Source organism: Copadichromis virginalis, linkage group LG12 (genome assembly GCF_057382275.1).
Source record: "Copadichromis virginalis isolate Kocher_CV1m ecotype Utaka linkage group LG12, C_Virginalis_male_GT1.1, whole genome shotgun sequence".
NCBI lineage: Eukaryota > Metazoa > Chordata > Actinopteri > Cichliformes > Cichlidae > Copadichromis > Copadichromis virginalis.
Window position 1 is genome coordinate 30,909,593 of NC_140629.1, and position 17,530 is coordinate 30,927,122.

The 17,530-nt window shown below is 38.7% G+C and overlaps 1 protein-coding gene across 2 annotated transcripts in view; it reads left to right on the plus strand.

The window, feature by feature from the left end:
* The window catches only part of LOC146697346 (transducin-like enhancer protein 4), a 43,684-nt gene that overhangs the window by 7,178 nt on the left and 18,976 nt on the right, over nucleotides 1-17,530 (plus strand). The window contains exons 5-7 of one of the 2 annotated variants that reach the window (XM_085476038.1): nucleotides 10,020-10,082; nucleotides 14,813-14,887; nucleotides 15,392-15,593. In XM_085476038.1, coding sequence (XP_085332164.1) covers nucleotides 10,020-10,082; nucleotides 14,813-14,887; nucleotides 15,392-15,593 — 340 coding nt within the window. The remainder of the gene's footprint in view (nucleotides 1-10,019; nucleotides 10,083-14,812; nucleotides 14,888-15,391; nucleotides 15,594-17,530) is intronic. The other variant, XM_085476039.1, reaches the window with a different exon arrangement.

The window sequence follows — 17,530 nt, forward strand, 5'->3', positions numbered from 1 at the left end:
TAAGTAAAGCAAATATGACCGGGGTGCTCATTCAAACATGAAGCTGAGACATTTTTATGCTGTCAGTTAAAGGGAGGAGTGCACGAAAGGGGCGCACATGTCAGACTGAAAGATGGAAGGAAAACTTTACATTAAGTGCTCCTTTCCTTTGAACTGTTTGTAACCTGTCTGTATAGCACCCTTTGTTTTTCTTCTCTGTTTTTCTCCACTGATCTAGCTGTTTCTTACACACACCCACCCACCCACATACACACACATACAGAGTCACAAGAGAGAGTAGCCTTTATATGGTGGGGTCCATTAGGTGTATTAGCTGGTGGTGAAAAGTGGTGCTGATGTGGTGCTTACAAAGCTCCACAGGGGAGATGGACATTTGATCTTCTTTCTGACCCAATCTGACTCCAGGGCTCTTGCCTGATCTAATTTCTTTTTTGTTAGGAGTTAAAGTGGGGCTTATGGGGCTGTTTTTCCTCTCATATTCTTCTTCTTCTTATTACTCTTTTGGATAACAATTCAACTAAAAAAACAAAACAGAACACGTTTTCTCTGTCACGAGCTTAGTTACCACCCCATTATCACAAAGAGATTTTTTTTAAAGAAAACCGATAACAAGTGGATTATTTCTGGCAAATAATGAAATAATAAGTAAGAATTTCTGCAGAAGTCAATTTTTGTGGTCATGAAATTCAATAGCTCAGGAAGATCACACCATTAGTTGCATTTTCTCTGTATTGTTGAAGTTTGATGTTGCAAAGCTACTGATGAAAGATATTTTCTCTTTTTTTTTTTAACTGGTAGAACATTTCTGCAGCGACTCACATACAGGTTCAAAGAAAAATCCAGTACCCATGATCTCAGGGGTTGCTGCTGTTTTATGTGACTGCAGACTCTTAACTAGCAAAAGGCTCCATAGATTGACTTAGTTTGAGTCCCAACCTCAGTGCAATCTCTGGCCAGTTGTTTCTTATTTTTGTCAACAAGGTGAATACTGCGTGTTAGAGCTGGGCCCTGATCATTGCAGAAACAAATTCTCCAGGTTTGCACGAACTGCAGGACATTTTTTTGGGGAAAAAAGGGAGCCTTGCTTTTTTTGCTTTGGTCTCTTCAGGGTGAAAAGACGTGTTGGCCGAACGGCCTGACATCCCTGCACTCTGGCCGGCAGACACAATATTTTGCCATTGATGTAAAATGTCACCTGAAATTGGTTGTGTTGCCTCATGGAAAAACACCTCCATTTCCTTTTCCGCTCTGGTGCTTTTGTTTCTGTTCGGATGCCAATATCTTTGGGTCAGTTCTTCCAGATGTTGCTTGGAGTTGTTAGGGAAGATCTGCATCTTTACAAGTGATGTTGTAACTTTGAAATCTTTCAAAATAAATGCTTATACACAGTTACATCTATAAGCTTTTGGACAGTGGCATTTTTTTGTGTCATTTTTGCATCTCTACATCACCACATTGGATTCTAAATCAGACAATGTATTTACAGTGCAGCGCTTCAGCTTTAAGTCGTGGAATTGACTAAATTCCACTTTTTGTAGCTTTGCACGAATTGAGGTCCAAACGGTTGTGATGGAGGTAAAGGTGACCATAATTAGGGTGAAAAAACAAAATAAACCTATTAGAGAGATAATAATGTTATGAGTGTCAAAAGAACAATCTGGTACTTTCTTAAAAAGCAGAAATCCACTGGCCAGCTTAGCAACATCAAAAAGCCCCAGAGTCCTCGTAAGCCAGTTAAAATGGATGATCACAGATTCTTTGCTTGGTTGAGAAAAACCCCTAATAACATCTCTCCAAGTCAAAAACACTTTTGAGGAGGTGTTGTTTTGGTGTTTTACTGTCACACTCCAAAAGCAAGGGACACCTTAAGTAGTATAACTGTCTACAGTGCAAATCACTTGTTGTGTTTAAGAAGAAGAAGGTCAGATTAGACTTTTCCAGAAAACATTGAAATGACCCTGCACAGCTGTGGACAGTAATCTCTGGACAGATGAAGTCAAGATTAATTCAAGCAAGGCTCCCCTAAACTAAAGACCGAAAGACCCACAAACAAGCAGCAGCTGAAGGCAGTTATATAAAAGGCCTTGCAGAGCATCTCAAAGGTGGAAAAACAGCATTTGATGATTACTTTGGCTTCTAGAATTCAAGGGGTTGTGAGTGACTGTTAAAAACAATTCTCAAGTTTGAAATTATGTTAGTTTGTCCAATTTCTTTTGAGCCTCTCAAAACTGGGGACTGTGGATTAAAATTACTCTAATTTTTAAACCAGTAATAAAGTACTTTTGTTAAACTCCTTGAATTAAAGCTGAAACAGTCACATCTTGATTATTTGATTTGAAATCCGTGTCGGTGATGGACAGAGAAAAAAAAAACTTGAGAGAAAACATTTTGCTTTCTTACCTACAACAGTTTTTCTCTGCAGTTCTCAAACACTTTACATTTTACACTGCTGTAAAAAGAAGAGATGATGAAACAAAGTGGTAAACATGTCCCTGATCCAACTTTGAAGAAATGTGTCTGAAGCATCAATAAGTATATATTTAAACAAATGTGAGTTTTACACTATGTGATGTCTTTGTTCTTCAACAAAGAACAAAGACATCACATCAAATGTTGTCTTTGTTCTTTGATACACAAATCATTGTATACACAACTTTTTGGGGGTTTGTAGCATGTCGTAGCCTTAGGCATTTTCTCTGTTTACTAAGAAACAAAAATGCCCAACAGTTTCAATAATCAAATTCAATTGTAGCCTTATAGAGAATTGCCAAATAACTTCCTGGCTGTAAAAAAAAAAAAGAATGTCTTCCTTTCCTGCTTTCATTTTCAGCACTAAAATTTAAGGCGCCCTTTAGTAAGGCAGTTGAACATCAACTAGCTTGGGTCTGATACACACTGAGCAGCTCCCCAGTGCGTGAATGTGAAGAAGAGTCTAGCTGAGAAAGGGCATGTGTGCTCAGCAAGTTTTTCCTGTATAAACATTAAATATAAAATTAAAATGTCAGTGTTTTAGGTCCTCTATGCCATCTTGTTATGCATTAGAAGGTAATTTGAGGTGTACATGACACTAAATGGTTTCCTTTGTGTACTTCCTTTGCCATCCTAAAGATTACTGCAGGCTCTTAATTTACATCGTCTAAAGCAGGGATGTCAAACCCATTTTACATTGTGGGCCTCGTATAACCCACTTTGATGTTAAGTGGGTTGGAGCAGTGAAACTCTGCTTTCTGTCAGTGTAAGGAAGTTTAACTATACATTTAATCCCTGAGATATTTTAATATAAGAAAACAAATGTCAGTTTCAAAACGACATCTTAGTGTTTCTATATGATAAAGAAATGCTCAAATTATAACAAACAAAGGTGTAAAATTACAGAAAAAGGTTTGTTAGCTTCTTGCACAGATTGCCTCTTAATTATAAGAATGGACTGCTTGTCTAGAGCTTGTTTGCTTTGATGTAGTTTGCCATTGATAGGTGGGGGGGGGGCATACAGTAAATACGGTTACAGTATGTCCTCTTCACAAAGCCGTTGGATTAGTCTTTGGAAAGCCAGTTGTGGCCCCTGAGCCTTTTGTTTGACACTTCAGCTCTAAAGTTTAGCACTACTGATGAAAAAATGATAAAAAGTTGAGTGTCAAATATGTTTAAAGGTATTTTCTAACACAGTGTCATAATTTGTGAGATATTTGTAAGTGAATCATCAAGAGTAAACACTGAAGAAGTTATTCTGAATCCCCTTGAGTTAATAACCCCTCAGGTCTCCTAGTCTCAAGAGTGAATAGGCTCGCTTTGAAGCAGTCCTTCTGTTTTTTTCATATGGTTTTATATATCCACGCTGCCTGGTTGAGTACTTTAAAAAAATATATATTTTCTAGATAAATGCCTTTTCTGTGACTTCTACTCTAAACTTGTAAAATCTTCACTTGAGCTAGTGCTGCTTCTTTGCCATTATATTTCTTCATACTTCAGCCTTGGTTGAAATAATGTGAAAGTCAGCTTCCAGCCAGTGGCAGATTTAGATATGTGATGGGCAAGTCCACCTCCTTTAGACCTTGCACTGGCAATTTTGCGATTTTTACTGAGTCCTAGCTTATTTTTTTAGTCATCACCTGGCATGTAGGGCTTTTATAGACTTTTGTTTGACTAGACGATTGAGACGAGACACAGCTGCTGCCTGCTAAATGGTGACTTTGGGAGAAATGGGGGAAACTATTTCAAGCTCCTGCATTAAGTATTCTTTAAAAAATCCAAATAACATAGCCTCTGCACATGGATACGTTAAAAGGCTTTTACACACTGCCTCCAGATAGTCAAGATCTCTGCTTACTTAGTGCTTACATTTATTCACCTTGATCCACAGGTCTTGTGGCACTTTCGCCTTTGCTTGCACCTTTCCTCTTTACACTTTGCTAGAGCTTGTTGTAATAATTCGTTCAGATTGCAGAATTGCATATATGCACTGAAAAAAGAGCATATAGGATTTACTTAATTCAATAGTGGACATTGGTTGCACACAGATGTTTTGCTTTGGCAGCAACTTAAACAACTGAGTTAAATCAACACAACTTATTCATAAAATGCACAATAAACCTGTGCTGTGCTGTGTTGATAAAATGTGCTTGAAACATGTTTAGACGAAGTAAGTTGAGCTCTTGGAATATTTTAATCCTTCACAATTTTCTCACTTTATTCCAACACTATTTAATAACTTTTACCCCAATACTACTTGGTCACTTAAATACTACATGTTGTCTTCATATTACATAATGTTCAACAAAGTCTAGAGTCTGGCTAACATTATGTTAGGGCATAACCCAGAAGTTATGCCCCAGCCTGTATCGTAAAGTAAGAGGCAAAGTACACTTGGACAGGTCGCCAGTCTATCACAGGGCTACAACACAGAGACAAACAACCATTTGCACTCACATTCATACTTATGGGTAATTTAGAATCAACAATTTACCTATCCCCAATAACTGTATGACATTAAACTATGTGAGCAAACCAGAGTACCTAGAGAGAACCCACTGCATATATTCTTGCTGTGACATAACAGCACTAACCACTGCGCCACCGAGCTGTCAATCCAGGCTTAACAAAAGTAGGAAAGCTATTACAAGGCTTGATGCAGAATTTTCTTTACATTTGTCCTTGACACGTTAAACCACAATAAATAGCAATAGCATACACGTGGTGTGTGTATAGTTGTCTGCCTCTTATAACCCCAGTGAGTTTCCTGTGGTTTGAAATCTCATGTGATTTTGTGAGCCCAGGCAACTAACCACTCTTACTAGATTATATCATGTCTTCTCAACAAGAACAAATTAAGTTGTTGAATTTCATACAGATCCTACATGGTTTACCATAGAAACATGAAATTATTTTGTCCAAATTACAAATTAGACTTTTATAAATGTAACAACCACCCAATTTTCCTTTTTTGAGTGTGGTTTCATCCACTTTATATATGGTTTAATGGGCCAAAACGCCCTCTCGTCTATTTCTTTGCCAGTTTCCTGTCATTCGATCGTGGCTCAAGAGTTGGGAGGTCGCCTTGTAATCGGAAGGTTGCCGGTTCGAGCCCCGGCTTGGACAGTCTCGGTCGTTGTGTCCTTGGGCAAGACACTTCACCCGTTGCCTACTGGTGGTGGTCAGAGGGCCCGGTGGCGCCAGTGTCCGGCAGCCTCGCCTCTGTCAGTGCGCCCCAGGGTGGCTGTGGCTACAATGTAGCTTGCCATCACCAGTGTGTGAATGTGTGTGTGAATGGGTGGATGACTGGATATGTAAAGCGCTTTGGGGTCCTTAGGGACTAGTAAAGCGCTATATAAATACAGGCCATTTACCATTTACCATTCCATCCTGTTTGCTAGAGTGACCTAACAAACTAAATGCACAGTGTTTCTGAATGATATATACCCCATGCATCAGTTTTCTAAACTTCTGTCTTCTGAATAACTGTGATTCCCTACACTTCATAAACATCTCTACCGTCTGTTCAGGTCCATCTGACCTGTTCTGGTCAGATGGCACAGAGGTGGTTTTTCTAAAAATGACTATTTCTGCTTGTCCTTTAATGCTGAGATGAGATTGTCTCTCTCAGAACATTAAAGTGTTCTCACTAAAGTTCTGGGTCACATCATTAGTCAAATTTGAATTTGAATAGACTTGTTAGTCACTCCGTTTTGACAATCAGTTACTTGTTTTTATTCAAGTTTATGTGTCTCGTCACAAAAATAGGGCACACTTTGAGAAATAGTAATTAGGAGGAGGTTTTATTGTTCTCAGTGTTTTGTCATGGGTTAAAGATTAAAGATAAACTGATTAATCAAGTGTTCATATACTGTAAACGTTAGAGTTATTTGAATGTTTAACAATCAGTCGACTATTAATAATTGGTAGTGATTAATATTGCAACCCTAACAACCTAATGACCCAAACTGTCTCCTTATACAGGCTCTAAAACGTCTTTTATCAAAGTTAGTTGAAAGTTTATGATAAAAGTTGAAATAATGCTCAAACCAGCTATTAAATAATTAGCTAACATTATGAATTGCCATTTCTTTGTTCATTACCAGTTAAAAAATAATAAAATAACCCAAGTTTAATCGCATATAAATTCACACTGTTACTCGCCATTACCTTTGATTCAGTGCTTGATTGATTTATGTGCTTTCAAGTTTACTAAACAGAAACAGAGATATTGTTTAGGACTTAGAACTTAAATTGTCACCAGCAGGCACTTGTGAATTTGGCTTTGATGGGAACTGACTCTATAATGTTCATGGCATCACGAGAGGAAATAGTCAGTTATGTAGTTTTATGCACTTAGTGTTGCAAACAAAGAAGGTGATGTTCATCTTTGTGTAACCATTAGTATGCGGTTCTGTGTGAGTCTGAGTCTTTTGTCTGTGTTGGCGTTTGTATTTGAGGTGCACTACTAGCACTCCCTTTGGGACAGTGGATCAGGCAATTTCCTGTTAAAAAAATTCTACCTGATCTAGAAAGAGAGAGTGCTGTGTAATCTTTAAAAGCTAGCCCTTGGGCTCAGTATAAAACATCTGATGAATACAGAGAAGCTGGAGTGTGTATGTGCATGTGCATGTATTTGGGCACACGGTTGTGTTTATGTGTCTAGTACTGCCGCAGCGTTGCTTGTGCTGCTGTCTGAAGCCTATATTTGCCTCTGGGGGCTCTGTTACCACTGATGCCAGAGCAAAGTTCACCTCTGCCAAGGTTATGTACATAAAACAAGTGCTTGGCAAGGTTACGGCTGTAACTTATATATTTGTGTTGGCCTTGGAGAAATTATCTCAAACTCTGATTGCTTTTTTTCAGTAGCCAGGGTCTTAATTTAATGTGTTAAGTCAACAAAAATGTTACACTTTCCTTTATCTGTCTGCAAAGGATTACACTTTCTATACTCCACTTTCTCTCTGGGTTTATGTTTACAAATCATCCATTTAGCTTAAACTGAATAAAGCTCAAAGAGTGCAGCAGAGAATTACCTTTCAGGGATGTAGAAGGATAAGGAGTAAATCTGATAATGTAAAGTTGGACTTTTGAGGCCAATAATGAGACATTTAGCTTTAGCATAGCAGAATTTAAATGAATCAAATATAATTGCTGTAATTTATAGAAATAAATACACATCCAGTCTTTACAGATGAAAAATGGATATGTCATAGCTTTCTGATTGGCATATGATGAAATTATGATGCCTTTTAAAGTGGCCTACATCTTGTTGAAAACTCTCTCTCAGATATCTTTAAAAATCTGCAGAGGTTGTCATTACAAGTGACTCTAACACCCATTAAATGTTAAGGCACAGTTTATCAGTTTATTTCAAATTAAGTGCTGTGATCATTCCTCTGGTACTTAAAGGTTTACTCCAATTAGTTACAGACGAGAGTCACTTTAAAGGTCTTGGTGAGTATTATGGAATTGTGAGCGATAGTGCATTGTGTATGTGCTTTTCCCCATTATGTTGCAGAGCTAAGTTGGCTTGCCACTTGACCAGTGTTCTGCAGGGGTACTTTAAACTTCATCTAAGTTACTGTGTCCATCTCTGAAGCAGCACCCACGTTGGAAGCAGTGCAGCGACTAGAAATCATAGAATGTGAATAATATTTGGCTATTTCACGCGACTCCAGGTGAAACCATTGGCAAAGTAACCTGGGCAGAACCCAAGATAAACTTTTGACAACTTCCAGGCAACTGATTGAAGGGACTACCAATGAGAATGCAGTCTAATATATGACCTAGTAGTAAATTCATTAGAGGGTTATAGTTAACAGATGTCAGCTTCAAAGAGACACGCAATGAGCAACTTCCTTGAAGTGTGGCTGAAACTTTATTCATTACCCTTTGGTTTGTTTTTAACTTTCAACATGCACTTCATGAGTAGCTTTACATATTGTTTTACACCACTAATACAGATTATTCTGATTTATACTTAGTTAAACAAATCTATATTAAGTCTTTACTAGTCCATTGTTCTGGTCTGGTCATATCAAATTGGGGCTTGTTCAGGAATTAAACGCGATCTCTGTACAAAGACATGACCTAAGCACAAATCTGTATCGTGATTTGCTTTAGGCTAGCAGCAGAAGACTTCTTTCAGTGCTACTAGAACAATAATCTTAGATTAAAGCAGTGAACTGTCCATTGTTGGCGGTCGTGGCATATTTGACAAAGAAGAATTTGTAATTCTGATATTTTTTAAATAATGCACATTGTGAGTGTTACAGGAGTTCAGTGCTGAATTGGTGCACTTCCCCTTTTATAGATATATAGAAAAAGTACCAGATACCATTACACCACCAGCAGCCTGAACCACTGATACAAGGCAGGGTTGGATCCATCATATGTAACCCTGTCATCTAAATGTTACGCTGAAAATTGAGACTCATGAAAACCATGAGTGAGAAACACTCTTTCAGGCTTCTATTGTCCGCTTTTGGTGAGCCTGTTCAATCTGTAGCCTCAGTTTCCTGTTCTTAGCCGACGAGTAGTATGCAGTGTGGTCTTTTGCTGCTGTAGCTGATCTGCTTCAAGGTTTGACATGTTGCATATTCAGAGATGCTCTTTTGTATTACTGCAACAAGTGGTTATGGCAACCATGCCACATTCAAAGTAGCTTAAATCACCTTTCTTCCAAATTCTGATGCTCAGTTTGATCTTTAGCAGGACATGTTGACTGTGCTTACATGCTTATATACACTGAGCTGCTTCTGTGGTATTGGCTGATTAGAAATCTGTTTTAATGAGCAGTTGAACTGGTGTACCTAATAAGGTTACTCCTGGTAATTAGGTTTAGCAAAAAGTAGGCTTAGTAAAAAAAGTTGTTGCTGTTTAGAAAATGCTGGTTATGGGTTAGATGCTTAGTGAATTGAATATGTGATAATAGTGATGCTCTATATTTTTGCATGGAAATGTCTTCCTGTAGTTTAATGTGAATGTGAATAATGTTGTAGCTATGAAACAGAAATAAGGCACAAGCAGTGTGTGAGTTTCTTAAAGCTAAGCGGTGTGCATACACACAATGTATGAAACTTTCAGATATTATTTCTTGAATTTTCTGCTTTGGTTAGCAACACTTTTTTTAAGATTTACGGTGCTTTTCCTCATTCACACAACACTTTACAGGGATATCTTTGTCTGTCCAGTATCCTGTCATAGCATAACTTAGAGTTTGTAAGCAATCTGCTCTACCTCCTGAGTTAGAGTTAACTAAATATTCTTGACATTTAAAATACACAAGTTCCCGTGCACCCAGAGATTTGTTTTGGAGGAAACACAATAGATATTAAACACAAGTTTATGAGAGATGTTCATCAAATTATTAGTTTCATGTGACGAAGTAAACAGGTCTTGAAATGAAAGTTATGTGAGCTATTACTTTGATATAAACTGAATCAGGAATTGAAGGCTGTGTGAACAGGATGACGCCTTCTTGTCTGCTAGAGAATTTAAACAAATTAAAAAAATGATTGTGTGCTTCCCACTTCTCTGTCTTGCAGGCGGAGATCGTTAAACGGCTGAACGCAATCTGCGCCCAAGTCATCCCCTTCCTCTCTCAAGAGGTAAGACTCAAAAATGCCTGTCACTGTGAGTTAAGAAGGAGGTGGGTGAGAGAGAGTCAGAGAGCGGGAGGAAGGGAGACAGGAAAGGGGAGAACTGTGTGGTGGATTTTAAAGCAAGAGAAAGAAAATATGGGGACACGCACACACACGCAGACACACACTCGTACAGATTATCCTGGGCTAATCCCCCCTGCTCAGGATAGACAGATATGCTCTGAACTTATCAAATGTCTCCCACTAACATATGCAGGAGCCAGCGGCTGAGTGTGTGTGAGAAAATACTTTTTGTGTTAAAATACATTATAATTGTGTGCACATACAGCAGTGGGTGTGAGAAGTGTTTTTATGCAGTGTTTATTGTGAAATTTTTAGGCGTGCGTGTGTTGAGCTGATAAATCCTTCCTCTGAGGAGCTGACTGTGTGTGTGTGTGTGTGTGTGTGTGTGTGTGTGTGTGCTGAGGGGTGGGAACAGCAGGAAGGAGTGAATGTGGACTCCAAAAGCTCTCCTCCAGATTAGCCATGGATTAGGAGGGTTTAGGGTGGATTAGGAATAATGGCATTAGACTGTGGTGCTGCTACACAGCCCTGAGGCCTGCAGAGAGGGGAGGCAGGGAGAGGAAGCTGCTTTGTTTTGGTGCACAGCCTTGTTTACTGCATGTGCAAGTAAATGTAACACATTCATATTATTGTTGTGCAGCAAATCACATCGACTGTGTCTGTGTATTTCTGGTGAAAGCACTTTGTTTTCTATTTTTATTTTTGTCATTTTCTGATAATGTTTCATTGGCCTTTGGGGCCATGTAAGTATGATTGGTCCATTTACAGCAAAGGCAATAAGTTTGTGTTAAGTCAGTTGACAAAAATGTTATTTCTGACAAATTTATAAAGAAAAAATATACTTGAGTAAATAAAATCCCCCAATTAACATAACATATAAATAGAATCATTATCATGAGGCAGATTTTATGTCTCTGCCATAAAAAGGCCCCTTTTTTAAGATCACATATGCATTCCTTGATTGACATTTACATTTGCAAGTAAGGTAAGGCAACAAAAGTGCCATCTGTTTCTGAAAGTTTTGGAATAACTACGTCCTTAAAGTCTACCAGTTATACTTTTTCTTATTATAACTCTTTATCAAACAAGTATCATACATACCAGCTGGACTTATTTTGGAGTTTTGGCTGTAAAATTACAAAATAATTCTCATCTTTCACCAAGCATTTAAATTTTCTCTCTTACCTATAATGGTTGAGGAGTCACAGTAATGTGAAGCGCACATGATAGCATCTAGTTGGAGCTAATTTTTCCTGTCGGTGTTCAGACAGAAGTACTTCAGGAATACAGTGGGAAACCACGACACACAGAATATCTCCATAAATGTTGTCTTCTCTTCTTTATGAAACCATTTCAATTTTATCTCTAGCACATCGCTAACAGAGTTATGATCATTTAAAGCAGCGGTCCACAACCTTTTCTGCGCCACGGACCGGTTTATGTCCGACAATATTTTCATGGACCGGCCTTTAAGGTGTCGTGGATAAATACAACAAAATAAAACTAGTACCGGTACCAAAAAAAAGAAGATTTATTCATAAAACACGGGAAAAGACCCAAGAAAACGGAGTTAACGATAAAAACGATAAACAAATAACGATAAAAACCCTGAAAACCATAAATTTCACACACGAGCCTCAACTCTTGCGGCCCGGTACCAAACGACTCACGGACTGGTACCGGTGCGTGGCCTGGGGTGTTGGCTGATTTAAAGAGCACTTGTAAGCACTTGGGCACACCACCTGGCCGCTAGTTAAAACTATGGATCTTTGTGATGTCAAAGAGAGGAAATATTCTTAATATGCTCTTCTCAGAAGTGGTGGTTATGTACTTGGTCATGTCTGGTACACAGCTCTGGCAATGTGCATAGCAGGGACCCAGTCCACCTGCTTCTCCTACCATCTGTTTTCAAGGTGCAGTTGGGTGGGGTGAGGAATTACGCTAAGCTATTGTAGCAGTTTTCAAAAATGAAAATCTGAAACTGGAAATAAGCATAATTTGTAAAATCTGGCATTTAGTTACTCGTTATTTACATGTTCCTCGGTTGTTGCCATATCCCCAGTGAGGAATCATTCCTCTGATTTCAAGGTGTTCATGTGCTTTTGAGTTGGAAGGGACACCAAGATGTGTTTAAGTCAGTTGCTCAGAGTAAAAGAAAAAGACACGTTGTTCTCTGCGAATAACTGCTTTGCCTGACTTCTTACTTGACTTACCTCAAACAAATACCTCCATGCTTATCTAGTTCCCTCCTTGTGGTTAACAGCAACCAGATATTTACTTAAACTCACCATATTTTTATGTATGACATTAACAACTCAGCAGATCATGTATCAAAATTTTCTGAGCTGATTTCTGAGCTCTTCATTTGAACTTTCTCAGTTAGAAAGTCAGTTTTTGCTCTTGTCAAGCTACCAAATGAATGCACAATTAATTTGATATAATAATTTTAGTAAATTTTGTCTGCTTTACTGTGTTGGTTATTAACCCGAATAATTAATCACTGAATAGGTAAAATCTAAAAGTATTTTGTATGATTGTATTTGCTTTTGGCTACTCCTTTATTTCCCAAGGGGGCCACCACAGTGGATGGATCCCCATATTTTCATTTTGGCACAGATTTTATGCCAGATGCCCCTCCCAAAAGAACCATCTCATTTATCCAGTTTTACAACCAGCACTAGGAATACATTACCGTGTAACCTCCACCCCGAGGCTAGATTTTTGTCCCCTCCAAGTCCCAAAACAGGTGTAAAGTGAATATGTTAATCACTAAACAATCGAGCCACAGTTTTGCAGTGATTGCAGGTTTTGTTTCATATTTGGAGTCAGATTTTCCCTTACAGTTTTACAAGAAATCATAAGTAACCAATCCTCTTTAGGCAAATACAAAAACAATGGTGAAACATTTATTCTGTAAGAAAATCTACTTCAGTGCACTGAATCCTTCGTGCATTGTACATTGGTAAATATAGAGCCTCTAAATTCAGACGTCCTCTGTCAGAGTGCAGAGGCATTATGCAAACTATCACTGATTATCTACGTTCAGTCCTGTGCAAATTTTAACAGGCTGCTAGGATACGACCCTCTACAACTCCATCTCATTAGTATCGCGCATCATGTTGTCCTTCTCAACTTTTTTCAGTTTTCTCAGCTTTTCGTATTTACTCTTGAAATGCATCACAGTGTCTGAGGTAGACTTATTATTTTGATTTCTTTCTCTTAAATGCCCCCCTCCCTTCAATACCTCTTTGAAAATGGTTTACCTCACCAAGCCTTTAACTTATACTAGCAACATCTGCACATCTAAAACTGCTTCCCCAAGTGTGACATTCCAGTGGAGCCTATGGTGTAACAATATACAAAGAAATGAAAAGCATCTGCACAGATTGAACTCTATTGTTGATTATACGACTGATTTTGGATTGTTCTATTTTTTTTTAGAACTGTTGCATAAAAAGTGTTTGGCACAATTTATATAGTGGATCATTCCATGTGTGTGTGTGCGTGCGTGTGTGTGTGTCACATTCAGGCAGGTTAGTCTGAGCCTGCAGAGGTGTAGCTGAACTCGATGGTCAGGTTCATTTCCACACCTGATAAGCTCTTTCATCTCGGGCGTACTTTGATGTTTTGCGCTCCTGGATGAATCTCGCTGCTCTCTCACTGTCTGGATCTGTCTTCCTCGCTCTGTACCCTTTGTATGACTTTGCCCTGTTAGCTGTCTGCCTCTCTTGGTACCCATCTTTTTTCCCTATGTGTTGAACTTTTTGGAGCTGTTCAGTGTCGAGACGTGTGAGCAGACTGAGCAAAAATCAGAAAACAGTGCTGCATAAAATTTTAATAACAATCTCAAATCAGAAACATTAAACCAATCACAGAATCCACAAAATATTGTACGAGTCTGTAACTGAATTTTTGGCCACTTGTAATACACGTCTTTAACTGCTTCCTTTGGACATCCACTTGTTTGTTTGTTTTTTAATTCTCCTCCACGTAGAGGAAATCAACCAGCCTGTGCAGGTTACACTTGACTAACTAGTATACCCTAATTAGCTGCTAGCTGCTTCTTCTGCCTGATGACTTTTAATGAATGCACTGATGGGTGTCAGATTCTGAAGCGAAGCACTGAAGTGCAGTCATGATTCAATGGCCTCGGGGAATCTTGGCTGTCTGGCGTTTGACCTGATTCTGGTCAGAACCTTGAGTTTTAATAAAAAGGAAAAAATATATATCAAGTTTCAGGTGATTTTATAGCACGCTCGTGTTACTGAACATTGATATCTGTTTTAATGAAATTGACATATTTCACAGTCAGTACATTGTTAATTCTGAAGAAATTGCAGGCTGTGTGAAGTTACAGTGTGCAACTAACTGACAGCTGTGAATAAGGTTTGATAGGCAAAGCACAATGACGGATTCAGATGGAAAGCAGTTTAAAAGATATCACAGAATGCATTAGAATGATTGCTGTACGCATATGCAAGTTCAATGTGATGAAACGAGATAAGTTCCTGCTCATTTTACGTGTCCATTCCAGTCCATTTTAAATGTTGTTTGAATTTTGTAAAGATGTTGTTTGTAATAACTACAAAATTCTTTTCATATCATTCTTTTCTCCGTCTCAGCTGCTGTTTCAGTTTCAGTTTGTTTGTTTTTTGTTTCTGTGTGTCTCTCAGCATCAGCAGCAGGTGGTGCAGGCAGTAGAGAGGGCCAAGCAGGTCACCATGGCTGAACTCAACGCCATCATAGGAGTGGGTGTATTACACACACACACACGCAGACACACACAATTAAATACAAAATGCATAGATTATTTTTTTTACAGCAATGTTGGAAAATAGCTTAAGAGATTAATTGAAAAAGAATAATGTGAGGAGAAGAGTAAGTACAAAGTCAGATGTATTCATAATAATATACAATAAAACCAAAGTATTTTGTATAGTAGTAATAGCTAACTTCTTTCTGCAAGAAATTTGAATGTTTTAGCATCTTTCACAGAAATTGTCAGTTATATAAATATCACCGTTTATGTTGGCTGATAAATCAAAGGTTTTGGTGTTTTTGATCAAATTTAAAAAAAGTGTATCTGATATTTAACTATTGTAGCTGTAGTCTACATGTTTCAGTTGCTATCTTTTCCCCGCTCTATTTGAATGTGTTTGTCTTTCCTTCTCTTTCCTTTTATCACCTACTCATTTGTATTTTATCATGCATGATCTTTCAAGTCTTAATTGGTGTTTCTGTGTCTGGTTCAGCAGCAGCAACTCCAGGCTCAGCACCTCTCTCATGGCCATGCCATCCCTGTCCCACTAACACCCCACCCAGCGGGCCTTCAGCCCCCTCTGCCTCCTGGGGCCAGTACTGCCAGCCTGCTGGCTCTGTCCTCTGCCCTGAGTCACCAGCTGCCACTCAAAGATGAGAGGAAGCATCACGATAACAACAGCGAACACACACGAGGTGAGGTCTGCTCTGTGTGTGCTGTTTTTATATAGCAGGTGTTGATTTTGGTTTGTGCGTGCTTGTTTCTGTGTGAGTCTTGGTCTCTTCATGACTGAAATTACCCTTGCATTTGTTACATCTGCTTGTATGTTCAAAGTCACAATTTGAGTTTTCAAACTACTGCTTTAAGGTTTACTCTAATTATGGTTTAGTCAAAAAGCGAGTTACCTGATTATCAGGGGCAAATTCTTACACAAGGTAGATACAAAGATACGCTCTCAGTTTGTTTACTGTAAAGGCAAAAAGAAAGCACACCCTCTGTCAGTTCTAAGGTTTCCCCAATTGGGATAAACCTATCTAGTCTTTTCAGCCAAGGTGTATCAGGTCTTAAAATCAGGTAAACACAATCTCAGTTAAATAACAACAGATGATATATTGCATCATGTCATTATTTAACAAAAACTAAGCCAAAACGCAGAAGCAGCCTGTGAAAATGCTTCAATAGCTTGTAGAACCACCTTTGACAGCAATAACTTAAAGTAATGCCTTCCTTTTGACAGTCTCTCACATTATTGTGGAGGCATTTTTGCCCACTCATCTTTGCAACATTGTTTCAGTCACCTGAGATTTGAGAGCAGACCTATATCTCCTGCTCTCTAAAGGTCCTGCCATAGCATTTCAGTTGGTCTGAGATCTAACTGTGCCATTGCTGCATCTTTTTTGCTTTTGTTGCTGTTGTGGATTTGCTGTTGTATTTAGAATCATTGTCCTGTTGGATTACCCAGTTTTAACCAAGCTTAAGCGTTCAGACAGATTGCCTCACTATTATTATAAAGAGGAGTTTGTGGTTAACTCGTTGACTGCAAGGTGCCCAGATTCTGTGATTACAAATCATCAACCCTGCATTGCTGTGTTCTACAGCTGATATGAGGTGTTTGTTTGGATATGCTCTGTTTGGTTAAAGCCAGATATGGCGCTGTGCATCACGGCCAGACATCTCCACTTTGGTCTTGTATGTCCTCGGACATTGTTCCAGGAATGCTGTGGTTTGTTCAGAAGCAACTTTGCTAACTTTAGCTGTGCTGCCATGTTCTCTTTATAGAGAAAGGGCTTACTCCTGGCAAACCTTCCAAACGAGCCATATTTGTAATTGCACTGTCAGGAACTTTAACAGTTGACATGCTAACTGAGGGCTGCAGAGTCAGGAATGTAGCTCTTTCTCTGTATTGCATTGCATGGTCTGATCTTAGGTAACATTTGCTGGGATAACCACTCCTGGGAAGATTAGCAGCATTCTTTTTTTTTTCTTCTTTTTTTTTTGTGTCCCGTTTGGCTCTTTAGCCATCAGAATTGTTGTCTTAAGGCCAAGAAAGATGCCAAGCGGATTTATTTTACCAAGTGGATCATCATGGCCTTGCCATATTGGTCCATTTGATTGACCTTTATTATAATTATGAATTTATTTTATTTTCAGTTGCTACAAACGGGACAGACATGACTGGGGGATAGGACAGGGAGAAAGAATGAAAGAAAGAGAGGGAGAGAAAGAAAACCAAAGGGGAGAAGAGACGGTGAGAAGGGGGGGAAGAAAGAAAAAAAACAAACAAACAAAAAAAACAAAACACCTGGGTCACCTGTATGGAGAAAAAAAAACAGAAGAGAAAGCAAACAACAAAGAGCAACATAATAAAAAAAAACAGCACCATCACAATAAACTAGCTAGCAGTAGATATCAGTAGATACTAAATAATAAACGATATTGTGCAGCACGCAAGATAGACAGCGCACAATGTGCTTTGAGGCAGCAGCCAAGAAAGCTGTAGTCCGCGTCTGTGAATACCCGTGTGTACACCTGTGTGCATACCTGTGTGGATCAGCATGCTTGAGATTAGCAGCATTCTTGAATGTTTCCTGCTTGTGAATATTTTTTAATGATGATAATAGACTTCAGAATG